Here is a 13,689-nt window from a genome sequence, read left to right as displayed (position 1 = left end):
CACGTGAGAGCAATGATCTAGCAAAAATATCCTACCAACGTGTCTGGCATGCACGTCACTGCCACGGTTCACCTGATCCAATCTTTTAATCAACTCGTTATCTGATCTTTCTCGTATTCTGCCTTCGAGTCAGGGGGCGGGGCAGAGCAGTCTCGTACGGAATATGCGCTGGCAGTTTTCTCGAATGTCTCCAGCAGCCTTGTCCAGCAAATCGTACGAGTATAGTCCAGGCCTATTCGTATTAACTTCTACCCCTGGTCGGAGGCTAAGAGCCATGCCAGGGAATCGAGCCAAGCGCACAGGCCCGGCCATGGACCGGGGACTGCTAGGCTGGTCGCTAGCGGTCTTTTTTTGGAGTCATCGTGGCGGTTCCCACGTCATCAAGCCCGACTTTTGCTGATGCTCTCCACACACGCTTCGCCGGCCAGCATACGCAATTCCGCGCGTTGAACGCGAGACCCAACTGCCTAGTTCGGCCGTGGCTCTCGGAAGGCCTGGAATCATCGCGGTCACCTCCATTGAGCGTGTGGTCTGTGCTGGGCTGGCTGCGCTGCTGTCGGGTGACCAAGTACCGTTTGGCTTTGCCCAAGGTCGGCCTTGAAATCTTTTCTCCATCTCCATCGCCATCTGCGTCTGCGATTCACCTGTTGACTGACTGAGCACTGTTGCTTAGATGCCGAGACGAGAGCTCTGCCGCCCGGATAGAGTTCTCTCCGCCATCTGAGCCGCATCAGCCGCCTCTAAGCCTTGTTCGCTCGTTTGAAACCCCCCGTCTCCGCCTCGCCTTTTTCTCCTCTCCTCTCCCTTCCTTTGATATCTTCCGGCCTCTGTTTCCTCCTTGCTCGTGCCTCCTCTGTTTGCGTGGACGCCCGTCTCGTCACCTTCTGCTCCCTCCGGCCATCCGGACGTGCCGCTTGCTGCTCACCGTTCTCTCGGTCCGATCTTGAGCCTGCAGCCACCCTCGACTCTCGACAGCCTGTGATGCTAAAATAAGGCTCTCGTCTGGTGTCAGTGACCGTTTTCGCGATCTGGATCCGCCACATTGCCTGCTTGCTGCAATTGCCCCTTTCCTCTGCCCATTCAGCGCCGTCTCTCCCTTTTTTTTCCTGCAGCCACGCCGCCGATCCATTCCCTTGGCACCATCATAGCAAGCCCAGTTCTGCTGCTGGAATTCGTCTTGGCCCATCCGTCCGCCACTGAGAAGCGCGGATCAGCTGTGTTCTCCCTGCAGCCTCCCATGCTGCCTTGCCGTGCATTGCAGGCTCAGTGTCTTACATTATTACCTGACGTGTTTTGGCTGCCACCATGCTGTCTGCTCCGGTCAAGTCAGCGCGCCGCATCTCCTCCCTCCTGAACCTCGGCTCCAGCTCGAAGCAGCAGTCCGACCAGTCGACTTCTCCTGATCTGCCTCCTCAACACACCGGACGGGCTCGTAGCAGCTCACGACCGGCGCGCCATGCTTCATCGCCCCTCCCCCATTCTGCAGAATCACGCCCCAAAACAAGCTCCGGGTCCGTAGAGCCGTTTGACCTGACCGACCTCCCGCCTCCTCCTTCCTTGCTCGCCGTCAATCAGACCCTCAGCGACAGTGGTCCCGATAGCAGACCGGGGAGCAGGGACGCAGGCAGTAGACCTTCCAGCTCCGCTGGACTGACGCCTCGCACTCTAGCCCCTCCCTCACGACCTGGTACGCCCGGAGAACGCGCGGGGAAACGACGGAGCTGGATGCCGGGAAAGTCACGAAGCCCTTCCGTGGAGATGCGGAACCACGAATATGAGGCCTGGGTTGCCGGGCTGGATCAGAAAATCCCCTATGACCTTGGTCCTCTGGCCAGGGGGGAAGCGGTGCGTACTTTGACTGGATTGACAGGTTTGGTTGTTGCTCGCTGACGCTCTGCCGATTCTCCCCAGATCACCGAATTGTGGAACGAGCAGGGCGATACCTTTGTCTATCTATTCCCGCAGAACACCCGTCGACCCCCATCATTCAAGGTGGACTCGGCCATCTTTGCTGACTCGCCATCGCTGACCTACTTGGCTCGAGGTACCGACCCCAAGGTGGAAGCCCTGAGGCAGTCGACACGCAGCCTCACCGTCTCGGATCCCGATGGCACTCCGTCTGCGGAGTATCAGTGGGCTGACAATGACGCTGCCAGCAGCGGGAGTGCACGGTTGGCCCTAGTCGAGGAGCCGCAGGAGGAGCCTCTTCATCTCTACCTGCCAATTCCCCTCAATAGCGATGTCTCCAGTCCTCACAATCGCCTGTCGCCAGAAGACACGGAAACCCTGCTGCTCTTCCGGAATCTCTTTGCCTTCCTACTCGGGCAGGCCTTGATCGCTACACCTCGGTATCCGACCCTCTTTTCGATCCTGATGGAGGTGTCGGTCTTGCTACGCCGGTTCGAGTTCTCCAACCTAGATGGGTCGACTTTCGGCGAGATGGCCACGACCAGCTTTGCCAACTACTGCGACGAGCTGCACCTGGCTGACGTCCGCAAGAGCCGGGAGAAGACCATCGAAGCGATCGTCCTCGGCGAACAGCTGCGATATTATCCTCTGTATCTGGAGGGCTTCGTCCACGGCGTGGGGAAGCTGGATGACCTCAAGCAACTGCATAGCCCGAAGTTCGAGCTCATCAGCGAGGTCACACGAAAGCGGCTGGAACGGGGCTACATCGACCTGGAGAACCGGCTGAAGGTGATGCGAGGCAAGCTCGAGGATTTCGAGTTCCCCTCCCTGTGGGCTGGGATCGCCAACTCCAACACGGCGCAGGAGAGCAAAGTAGTGCGGTTCAAAGCGTGGAAAGCGTCGTTCCTCTCGTTCCGGAAGTTCATCCTTTCCTACTATCGCCAGAAATACGGGTCGTGGCCGCCTAAGGCCGGATCTAAGAAGAACGAATTCGAAGGGAGCGGGCTCAACCGGCTCCTCTTGAAGGAGGTCTACGAGGACTTCGCGGCGCTTTACGACATGTTGGTGGACCGCAACTTGCTGACGACGCGGACGACGGACATGGCCAGCGAGGATCTCGACGCAGCGGATCCGATGGAGTCGATAATCCGAGCGATGCGGCGGATGATGAGCGAGTATGACCGCAGCACGCCGCCGGTGCAGCCGCCGATCCCGTTCGATATCCCGCAGATCCCCAGCCTGATGTCGATACGCCGGAAACCCATGGACCCCATAACCGAAGCCAAGGAGCGGCAAAAGAAGCTCAAAGATTCCGACATCAACGAAATCCTGATGGCATCCTATACGCACGAGAGCGTCAAGCCGACGCCGTTCATCGAGAGCTTCATGCAGTTTGAGCGACGCAGCGCGCACGGCAAGAACATCGACGAGATCGCCGACAACCGGTGTGGCCAGTGGCTCTTCCTGTATGCCGTCATCCAGTCGCTGCCGCTGCTGGTGGTCGACGTGCCCGATCTGAGGTATACGGATGGGGTGGAGTATTTCCTCTGCGTGGCGCCTCGTGGCGGAGCGCCGTGGGCGCAGAACGATCCCAAGACCGGACGCAGCTGGTTTGGCGTTGCCAACGGGGCAGGGGTGGTCAGTCTGCCGTCGGATGTGGTGACGAACGGCGTCGAGGGCATCTACCGGCGCAGCCACTGCTGGCAGGTCGCAGCGCAGTGGGCAGAGAAGGGCCAGCAGCAGATCGGGTCGCCCATCACGACGGACGATGCGGCCTCGTTGTTCTCGGCCCCGACGCCGGCGCCCCAGTCGTCCATTGGGTCCATGTCTGATATCCAGCCGGCCGCGGGCGGGGTGTCGCCGTTGGCGGTGCCTCGCACGAGTTCGCCGGGCAATCGCGCATCCATCCATCCTGGACTGGAAGCCCTGCCGTTGCCGGCCGGAGTGATGCCAGTGGAGCCACCGACGAAGCCGTTTGTTCGGCACAACCCGAACATGAGTTTCGACGACATCCTCAAGGGGATTCCAAACGGAAAGAAGAAATAAGCCAGCAGACCTGCTGCTTATTTATCGTCTTATATTCTAGCATGAGCCAGATTCTGACAAGGGTCTGATGTCTTATTTACTGTTTTTTATTTCTCTGTTTTTCGGTGATTTCTTTTGTAGCCTAGTGCATGCATGGGAGTTAACTCTCCTAATTTTTTTTGTAATTTCGGTTAGATTCAACCTTTTTGACTGCTATATCGCAGTTTTGTCATACTACCTGATCTGATCTGATCTGATCTGATCTCGCATTTCGCATCTCGCATCTTGCGTCTCTCATCTCGCATCTCGACCTGCTCGATTTCATCGTTTTTGCTTTTCCCGTTTTCCCGCATTTCTACCCTGTCTTTTTTTGTGTTTCTTTTATTGAGATACACCCCCAAACACTGACCTGACCTGATCTGATCAGATCAGACCAGTCAGTCAACCGGTCTTTTCTTGAAGAACTAAAAAAAAGATTTAGGCAGCAAGAAAAACAAAAGAAGACTCGACACAAACAGCCGCGCAAAGACAGAAAGAAAATAATAGTGCTTGGCTCTATTATTATACATCTGCAGTACAATATAACAAAAAAGTGAGAGGGGGAGAGAGAAAGATCCAGAACTATGTTTGTGCTGCTGCCACCGTCGTTGTTGTTGTTAATAAATTCTAATCATTCACATCAAAAGCAAACAGACGGTGGCCCCCCAAAAGTGGGTTATGTACAAGACAGGTAGAGATGCTTATGCAGCAAGCTTCATCTGTCCAAACTGAAAGACTTGGCTGTCTGTTGACTTTATCTGTTCCATTGCATATATATTGCATTGCATTTATTTATATTCATTCCTTGCATCTGTATTGCATTGCATCGCAGCACATCACATCGCATTGCATCATATCAATGTATACTGACTGGCTGACAAACTGGGGAACAAGAAGAACAAAAAGCAAAAAAAGAAAAGAAAAGAGAAGGATTTATGTCTCGCATATTTATATCACACACATATTCACTTACTCACTGTTATAAGTTATTGTTAAGGGGATTATAAAAAAATAATGGGATAGGCTATACTTGGATATGATTTGTTTTCATTTTTTTGGCTTTTGTTTTGATTTTCTTAGTTATTGTATTCTTGTGGTCTTTTTTTTTGACTCATACTCTTTACAATAAATACCTCGTGCTTACTTATAGTATAGTTATGGTCTTACAATGGATATCAGTCAGTAAACATAAACATAAATTCTCCTGGTATATCAGTACCTCTTTTTTTTGTTTTTTTAATTAATTCCGTCATCTGGACTAGTATGTTAATGCACATACCTAGGTAGACCAGTTAAATTAGGTAGTTACTGATACACTCCTACCCGTGTCTTCAACCAGGGTTCAGGATTCATTCAGGGTTCAGGGTTCAGATTTCATGACAGCGGAGCGGAATGGGACACACATGGAGTACTCCGTACGGTACCATGGATCGGTCGATAAATCTTATCTAGATATCTATCTTAGTAATTCAATTCAGACTCAATTCAATTCAGACTCAATTCAATTCAACCTCCCTCCTTTTTTTCTTTCAATATGTCAATATGTAATGTAATGTACGTAAGCCTAATAATTAATTAATCCATTCGCGCCTTCGAAGAGAAGAGAAGTAAGTAAGTAAATAAGTCAGTCATTCAGTCCCAAAGTAATTTCAACCTGTTCTGTGAGCCAAGGGTAAGTAAATTATAATTATAGTTATGATGATTATGATTATAATTATGATTATCATTATGATTATAATTAATGGTGACAGAAATTCCTTTCCCTACGGGGTTGGATGGACTCAGTCTGGAGGTTGGAGGCTTCAATAATGAATGAACGGACGAACGAACGAATGAATGAACTCGAACGAACGTTCGTTCCATCGACTAGTCGACTGCCGTCGACTGCTGTTTTCCACTTCCATTTTTTTTTAAAAAAAATGAACGAACGGACAAACAAACAAACAAACAAGCAGATACCCACCAAGACCGCGATGTCAGTCGAGCTCCAGCTCCTTCATGAGCATTATTCATGAGCAAACATATCTAATATTAAACTTGATGAAGTCAGTAACCGCAATGCAATGCAATTCACTGTCAGAACCTGACTGTCGTGTCTATTCTCAAAAAAAAAAGGCTCTCTTCTCTTTCCTCTTGTTTGAGAAGTGCCAACAGACACAATATTATTATTCTCCTGGAAGTAACAGTAATAAAAGCTTAAAAAGCATAAAATGAATATGTAATTAATAGCGTCATCGACCAAACTAACAAACGATTCCCATCGTACATACAGTCCGTTCGACTCCTCTCCTAGAGATTCCATGTCTTTATAATATATCGACGGAAAAATACTGCTGCTATGGATCTGAATGCAGCCATCTGAATGGATGCAGCCTGTCCGTACTTTGTGTCAAGAAACACAGGAAAAAAACGATGCTGAACGTGTAAGTCTTCTGCAGTGGCGGTGCAGGCGTTGTGTCATACAATTAGTCAATTTACTCAGACGTGCTGGGCTGCAAACATGCAGAGCTAGAAGAGCTGAAATTGGTCTGTCTGTACAGGATGAGGGTATCATCTATGAACATGTTTGGATTATGCTTATACCTATAGCTATGCTATGTATACTGTGCAGTATTGCGATCGCAATGATTTCTGTAGGTTGATCATGTGGAGTGCTGTACTCCTGAACGTCTCTGTATAACAACTATCTAGCCAGCTAGCTCTATAATTTGTAAATGTTATTGGTTAGTTTCAAGCCAACTCGTATTTGCGGCTGATGGTTGCAGATTCGCGGCAAATCACACCACGGCGACAACACACTAATCCTGCAGAGCGGCAGATAGCGCTTCCCCGGTGATGAGGTTCGTTGCACAGATGGTGGCATGGTGGCATAATTAGTGGGAAAAGCGTTTAGGTCTGACGGATGACCAGAGGCCAACCTTGTTTTTTCTGCAGATTCTCGTATTGACTAGGAAAATCATTTATCATTATTAAGTGATGGCAAAACACAAAGCGTTTTCCTTTTGAATACCATGTCTGCATGAGGAGCAGGCTTCCTGCTGGAGATGCTCACCGTAGATAGTATCGTTGCGGTACAGCGGTCTCTGGAATTGAATGGATTGAACACACAATTGCGTGAATCTATAGCCAGCTATACTGACCATGTCTCGGTCAAGATCGAGGTCAAGCCTCGGAAGCGACAACCATGATCGCCTCGAACCCCGATTGCTGCGCGCAGCGGAGAACAATGACACCAACGACTTGAAGCAAGTCCTCGACGCGGCTCGCGCCAATGGACAGTTCAGTCCCACTTTTCTGGGCATCGGGCTCACGAGGAGCTCCGAACGGGGCTGCATTGAAGCCAGTCACTATCTACTGCGTGAGGGCGCCAGCGTTGATGTCGCCGGCAATCGCGTCTCGCCTCTTTTTCGGGCTGTTGAGCGCAACCATGTCAGGATCGTGCAGCTCCTGCTGGACTATGGCGCATGCCCCGAGACCAGAGATAAGGAAGGCCGGACCGCCCTCATGATGGCCGCCTGGAAGAATCATTGGCATGTTCTTCAACTGCTTATCTCCCGGGGTGCGGACGTCAATGCGCGAGATAACAAGAAGCGAAATGTCCTGCACAATCTGGCGGCGGACAAACAATGCGACTGGGGTGACGATGTGGTCGATCTCCTCTTGAAGACGAATTGCGCCATAGAGGCCAAGGACGAACTCGGTCGCACGCCGCTTCACTGGGCTTGCGCGACAGGCAAGATCCATTTCGCGGAATTGCTTCTCAATCGGCCCCAGGGACCCAAGGCGTTCATCAATGCAGTCGAATGCCGAAACAAGACGGCCCTACACATTGCAACTGCGCATGACCGAGAGGACGTTGTGGAACTGCTCTTGAAGTATAATGCAGATGTCAATGCAAAGAGTGACGGCGGATGGACCCCCCTTCACAATGCCTGCGACAAGGGATGCGAGAAGATCGTCCGCATCCTCTTGAAGGCGGGTGCCGAAATCAATAGCCAGCTACTCAACGGCATCACCCCTCTCCACCTTGCTGCCCAAGCTGGCCATCTAGAGGTGGTCAAGTGTCTCCTGGAGAGACCAGATTTGAAAACCAGGACACGCGACAGTTTCGGGAGCACGCCCTTCCTACGCGCAGCGCGATTCAAGAGGAAAGATATCGTGCAGCTTTTGGCTCCATTCAACCACGTCGAAGCACTGTCCGAAGATGCCACTGATGCCTGCAAGGCGTTTGATGCAACAATCGTCGACTTTGGAAATTTCCGCAATGAGAACCGGGTCCAGAAGGTTACTGTGTTCGACCTCCTCTACAAGAGAGACCAAAAGAATCCTAACAAACCAGCTGTCACCACTCTTCCAGACAATGTCAAGGCAACCAATTTTCGGTGGATCCATTTGCCCGCCAACAATATGGCCTGGGTGGAAGCTCTCTTGACAAAATACTTTATCGAAGAAGGAGCGAGTGACGTGGAAGGCTTCAAAGGTCTGGAGAAATCCTTCAATCAACAGCATCGCGGCCAGCGCATACATTCCCAGTTCATGAGGCCTCTCTGCCAGAGCACTCCACGAGCGCCTCGCACCCGGGATGACGAAGAGCCGGAACAGACGACCGAAAATTCTGTCCCTCAGGTGGTCATCAATGGGCAAGCGGGGTCCGACAAAGCTTCCGAAACTCCCGTAAAGAAGCACAAGACTTCCGGAAGTAAATCCAACAAGGAGGTCCCGTCCCAGGATGAGGACAGCGCCTCAGGGAAGAAAGCAAAGGGCAATGTGAGACGCAGTAAGACCGCTAATGACACGCCAAAGTCCGACTCCAAAAACAAATCAAGTCCGGCGTCTGCTGTTGAAAAACGTAGTCGTTCGTCCGGGGCCTCTTGCAAAGACCCTCCGTCCAACATTTGTGTCTTTATGCCTTATCTGCATTTTGAAACAGCCGAGGGCCGTCGAAAAATGCAGGAAGCAATACGTCGAGCAGAGACCTTTCAATGGCGTTCGGGTTCGTCAAGACCTCCCTCACGGGATGAGTTGCTGATCCGAGCTCATCTTATGTCTTCAACGACGTCTCTGCACATCCGCAGGACTCTGGATGAATTCTTCTATCCAAACATCGACACCGAGATGCGTGATCAAGATCAGGTAGTATACCGTTACCAGACTCGATGGCAAGACCACAATAGACCCTGGAAGGAACCGAAAATCTTCATGGTGGATCAGCTATGGATGTGGATCTTGGGCAAAAATCTCATTGTAACCAGCTTCCCACAGCGCTGGGAACAGCCTAAGAATGACCCCCTCAACGTGCTTGACGGGATCATCGAAGATATCAACTCGAAGACGCGAGATCCAGTGCGTTCGGTCTATGAGCTGGCAACCATCATTAGCGGTCGATGCTCCGGGTTTTTTGACCGCCATAGGATGGGCGATGCGGAATATCAGTTTCTAGACATGTTTGAAGCATCTGTTGGCATCGCAACTGATCGTGAGACGGTGCTCTTTAATGAATTCAACATTGCTTCCGCTCAAGCCTCGGAGTGGCTGAAACACCACCGACAATCCAGCCGCTTCTCTCTGAATCTGGAGTCAATGTCAAGGGATCGAAGAGATAGCCAGACAGAGGATAATTGCATGGATGAGACATGGGATGCGGAAGAAGAGTGGGGTGAACAGCCTCTGTTCGTCGACAAGCTTCTCGACATCGGGCAAGAAACAGATCTTCTCGCAGAGGCCAAAGACATTCGCGACGAGCTCAACATGATCCGGACAGTTCTTGAGTATCAGAAGCAGGTGCTCTTCGATTTGCAAGAGGCTATCTGTGACATCTACCTAGAAGAGCATCGGTCTCAGCAGGAGATCAAAAAGCGGTTCCGAGAGCAACAGAGGATTATCGACATGCATGTCAAGGACGTAGATCGGATGGATAAACAGACGGAAAGGATCTATGACTCCATCACCGACTTGCTCGATCTCAAGCAGAAACACGCCAATGCGTTCGAGGCCCGGTTTGCGCGCGACCAAGCGGCGGGGACAACACGCCAGAGCAGAACGATCATGGTGTTTACCATCGTGACGGTCATCTTCCTACCGCTGTCCTTCATTGCGTCATTCTTTGCCATCAACGTCCAGGAGTTTCCTCACGCCGATGGCAATCCCAACCTCCCGCTGTCCTATGTATTGAAGTATATTTTCGGGATTGGCTTTGCTATTTCTATCCCATTGATTATGCTTGCTCTTTCGGTCGACGATATCAGATACGGCAGCCGCAAAGCGTATCGACGTCTTCGTGGATGGATTCTATGGGATCGAAGACGTAGGCCTTCGACTGCCGGCAGGTCAGATATCACGTCTCGTGCCTTTGAGATTCGGACGATCCTGAGTGCGGCCAGAAGTAGGAGAAGTGTGGTCTCCGAATTTTCCGGTAGTTTGTTGCCGGTGGCTACGCGAGGGACCGCTAGGAGCCAGAGTCACCGACCTATGACGAACGGCACGGCCGAGAGGGGGTTTGTGCTGAGGCGAAGCAATCAGCACGACAGAGAATAAAGTCAATGAACAATGAACTATATTTAGGACATGTCTTGACGAATGGTATGATATGAGCATGTATATAATTTTATACCTTGTTGATATGCAGTGAAGAGACGAAGGAATGAACTTAATTTTGGAATGTCACTTGCAAGCAGAATGATCATCTCATGAAGTTGGCCAATTGAGCGGTCTAATCAAGATGGGATGGCAATTGTCGTCAGTAGAATGAAGTATGTCGTGACCAAATGAGAACTGATTCGTTTCATGGCTCTAAAACAAAGACACGAGGAGCGTTGCCAGTCTTGAAAGGATTCCATCGGGGTCTGTCAAGGATGAAGTTTTGACTGACTGGAGGATTGGGAGGTACGCAAGAATCCCGTGATTCGCGCTCACATGCCTTCTCTTCACTCCAATTCCCCAAGGCAGACGAAATGCAAGACATTGAGTATGTGCCAGACACAAAATTAAAAAAAAATTAAAAAAATTAGAAAAGAAAAGAGAAAAATTCTGAGAGTGAATTGTCCACTTTCTGGAGTTGTAAGCTCTAGTTATGAAACGTTCAGCAGAAGTTGCTTAGTTGCTTTAATGTTTACACGAGCACGATTCAACGATATATATGGTACATTTCTCTGTGCGCAGGTCTATGCAAATATCTCCATATCGGGGAGAAAGTGGAAGCCAAAAAATAAAAAATAAATATAAAGACAAAGAATCAGCAACAACAACCCGCCAACTATATCTGTTTTCTTCCTGTTGTTCACCTTTCCCATAACTATCTAAGATTCGGGCCATATTTCCCATTGAACCAGTCCATCCTCAAATGCACCAAAAAGCCTATCAAAGGTCAAAAGCCAATGGTTGTTTGGCGTTCGTTCTATTTAGAAGCAGCCCTGGCAAACATCGTTGGCAACGGTGGTGCCGACGGAGCCGAAGCAGGCAAGGTCAGCAATAGGGTCTGTAGGGAGAGAATCGTTAGCCTCCATTTCTTTCTTTCTTCCTTTTCTCTCTCGACATGCAAGGACACTGCGAGGGACATACTGGCACCGAGCTCAGCAGCGGCAGCAGCGCAGGAGGCGGTGGTACCGGCCAGGGAGGAAACGCACTCTGTAGCAGTGTTTGTGGTCAGTGAACCGGAAATTCTTTCCTCTCTCGATGGCTGGGCTTACTCAGGGTGCTGCAGCCATTGGCTTGCAGAATGTTCAGGTCGTTCTGAGCGACGTTGAGTTCGGCCTCAGAGGCATTGAGCGCGAAAGCAGCGCTGAGGAAGAGAGGGAGAGCAAAGAAGAAACGCATTTTGACGGTGATGGTGTTGGTTTTTCTTAAAGAACGACTGTAGAGAAGGAGAGGCTGTATTTCTTTGCTTTGCTGCTTGTTGTTGTTGTTGTTGTTGTTGTTGTTGTTGTTGTTGTTGTTGTTGTTGTTGTTGTTGTTGTTGTTGCTGCTGCTGCTGCTGCTGCTGTGCTGTGATGGATGAGGGAGGCTTGGATGGCGAATTATGGACCTTTATATAGACTTTCCCGAGGCCACTCTTCCAGGCAGAAGATACTATCTTCAGCTCCTGAATGGAGAGTCCTCTATCCTGGAAGAGAAGAATAAGCATAGCGGGAAACCTGCAACCCAGCTGGACTGGAACCTCCGTACATTTCCCCGGTCAGTGAAACGGCCAGGGTCGAATAAGGTTGAATCGAGATCTCACAACGTCGCAGTGGCTTTAGCGTGGCCCCTGTCTAGGAACCTTACGAGGTCCATGAAGCTCTACATCGCCAATCGCGAGCAGGTTCACGAGGCGATATTATTGCGGTGTCTCCAGCGAGTCTCCTCACCACGAATGACATTCCACATGCAGCTAAGTCTGGTTTTGTGTAGGTATTCTGGGGAATGAGTACCTGTGATAATAGTAGAAAAAACTATTTGAGCCTTATACGAGCCTCGTACATTCACTATAGTTCAACGGCACTCTTACTTGAGAGATTTGTCCGAGCAATGAAGACAGAATCCAATCTTCCCTCGAGAATTGCAGATATTTCGAGTATTTTAATCTATAGACAACCATAGAAAGTCATAGACGGTCACTATTCTGCAAGGAGGTGATTTGTCGGCACTTGAGGACGGCACTTTCGGCAAGAATTTCATTGAATGTGGAACCGCTCTGAAGGGGCAGAAAGTGAGACTGGCAATTCGAACTGCATGCCTCAGTCAGCGGTTATTGGGATTAGTGCTGACAGGTCCTCCTGCCTCATATCTAATGATTCCTCTAGAAGCCAGAGCAACTCGAGCAGTCTCCATGCGACACAACTGCTACTGTGGTAAAGAAAGAAAAAGTGAAGCATGTCACAAAGAGAATAAGAGTCGCAAATGGGGCTTCTTCGAACCTTCCCAGTTGAATCGACGTAAACTGACTGCCCAGGTAGGAAGGTGCTTCAGACCACATGCCGCACGTGCTAGCAGCCTCACGTCGCATTGCGTCCTCCTCTGCCGCTCTGCCACTTTAGAGGGAAGACGTCGGTCGATGCATCCTGGGGGCGATCATGATCGAGGCGGCAGGTTTTCATGTTTAAGGTTGATGGTGACTGAAACGTTATTTTATTAGTAGCAGTCTTAAATTAAACATGACATGATCCTGCACGCCAAGCTTGCAATCGCTAGAAGTGCAATCGAAATGAACTTGCCCCCAAGTCGCACTCGTTCCGCTTCCCCACAAGCCATCCCGCCTTGGCAGAAGACAGACGGCAGAGCTTAGTCAGCTTAGTTGCAGGTCCGGCTCCACTGTGCCACCGGGCCCCGCTATTAAGGGTCAGGAACAGGCCTGTGGCTGGCAGATCTACCATGTCACGGATAAGGCTCCTTTGGCATTCTGTAACTGAGCCTTTACCTGCCTAGGCAGTCAGACGCAGATCATGAAACTGAGACATTTGCGAACATCGACATGGGTAGTAAGATACGTCGAACCTTTTTGACCCATACTACTCGAGGTACGGAGAAACTCTCTCCCTACATGTCCCTAGGTAGGCACCTAAGCAATCCTCAGATTGAGTCTGCTACCGGTGCTACCAGTGGCTTCCTTTGACTCTTTACCTACCAGCGTCTGTTTGCAACTATTCTCCTTCTATACCTCTCCAATCTACCATCGTTTTACATCACTATACAATTAGATATACACCTCTGGTTCAACAGCTTATCCTCTATTTAATTTTTCTC

The 13,689-nt window shown here is 50.2% G+C and overlaps 3 protein-coding genes across 3 annotated transcripts; 2 read left to right on the top strand and 1 right to left on the bottom strand.

Moving 5' to 3' along the window:
• Positions 1 to 1,305: 1,305 nt before the first annotated feature.
• On the top strand, positions 1,306 to 3,954 carry T310_10134 (uncharacterized protein; the record flags this gene model as incomplete). Its single annotated transcript, XM_013467437.1, has 2 exons — positions 1,306 to 1,845; positions 1,912 to 3,954. 2 exons carry the CDS (start codon positions 1,306 to 1,308, stop codon positions 3,952 to 3,954), a joined length of 2,583 nt encoding a protein of 860 aa, XP_013322891.1.
• Positions 3,955 to 6,384: 2,430 nt separating this feature from the next.
• T310_10133 (Ankyrin repeat protein) lies at positions 6,385 to 10,616 on the top strand (the record flags this gene model as incomplete). Its single annotated transcript, XM_013467436.1, has 5 exons — positions 6,385 to 6,395; positions 6,584 to 6,605; positions 7,099 to 10,466; positions 10,534 to 10,551; positions 10,598 to 10,616. The coding sequence occupies 5 exons, from the start codon at positions 6,385 to 6,387 to the stop codon at positions 10,614 to 10,616; spliced, it is 3,438 nt and encodes a 1,145-aa protein (XP_013322890.1).
• A 749-nt stretch (positions 10,617 to 11,365) lies between these two features.
• On the bottom strand, positions 11,366 to 11,784 carry T310_10132 (uncharacterized protein; the record flags this gene model as incomplete). Its single annotated transcript, XM_013467435.1, has 2 exons — positions 11,366 to 11,595; positions 11,658 to 11,784. The coding sequence occupies 2 exons, from the start codon at positions 11,782 to 11,784 to the stop codon at positions 11,366 to 11,368; spliced, it is 357 nt and encodes a 118-aa protein (XP_013322889.1).
• Between the last annotated feature and the right edge of the window lie 1,905 nt (positions 11,785 to 13,689).

Source organism: Rasamsonia emersonii (genome assembly GCF_000968595.1).
Source record: "Rasamsonia emersonii CBS 393.64 chromosome Unknown ctg1118621762395, whole genome shotgun sequence".
Taxonomy (NCBI): Eukaryota; Fungi; Ascomycota; class Eurotiomycetes; order Eurotiales; family Trichocomaceae; genus Rasamsonia; species Rasamsonia emersonii.
Note: the sequence above shows the minus strand (reverse complement) of the source record. Positions and strands in the feature narration are given on the sequence as shown.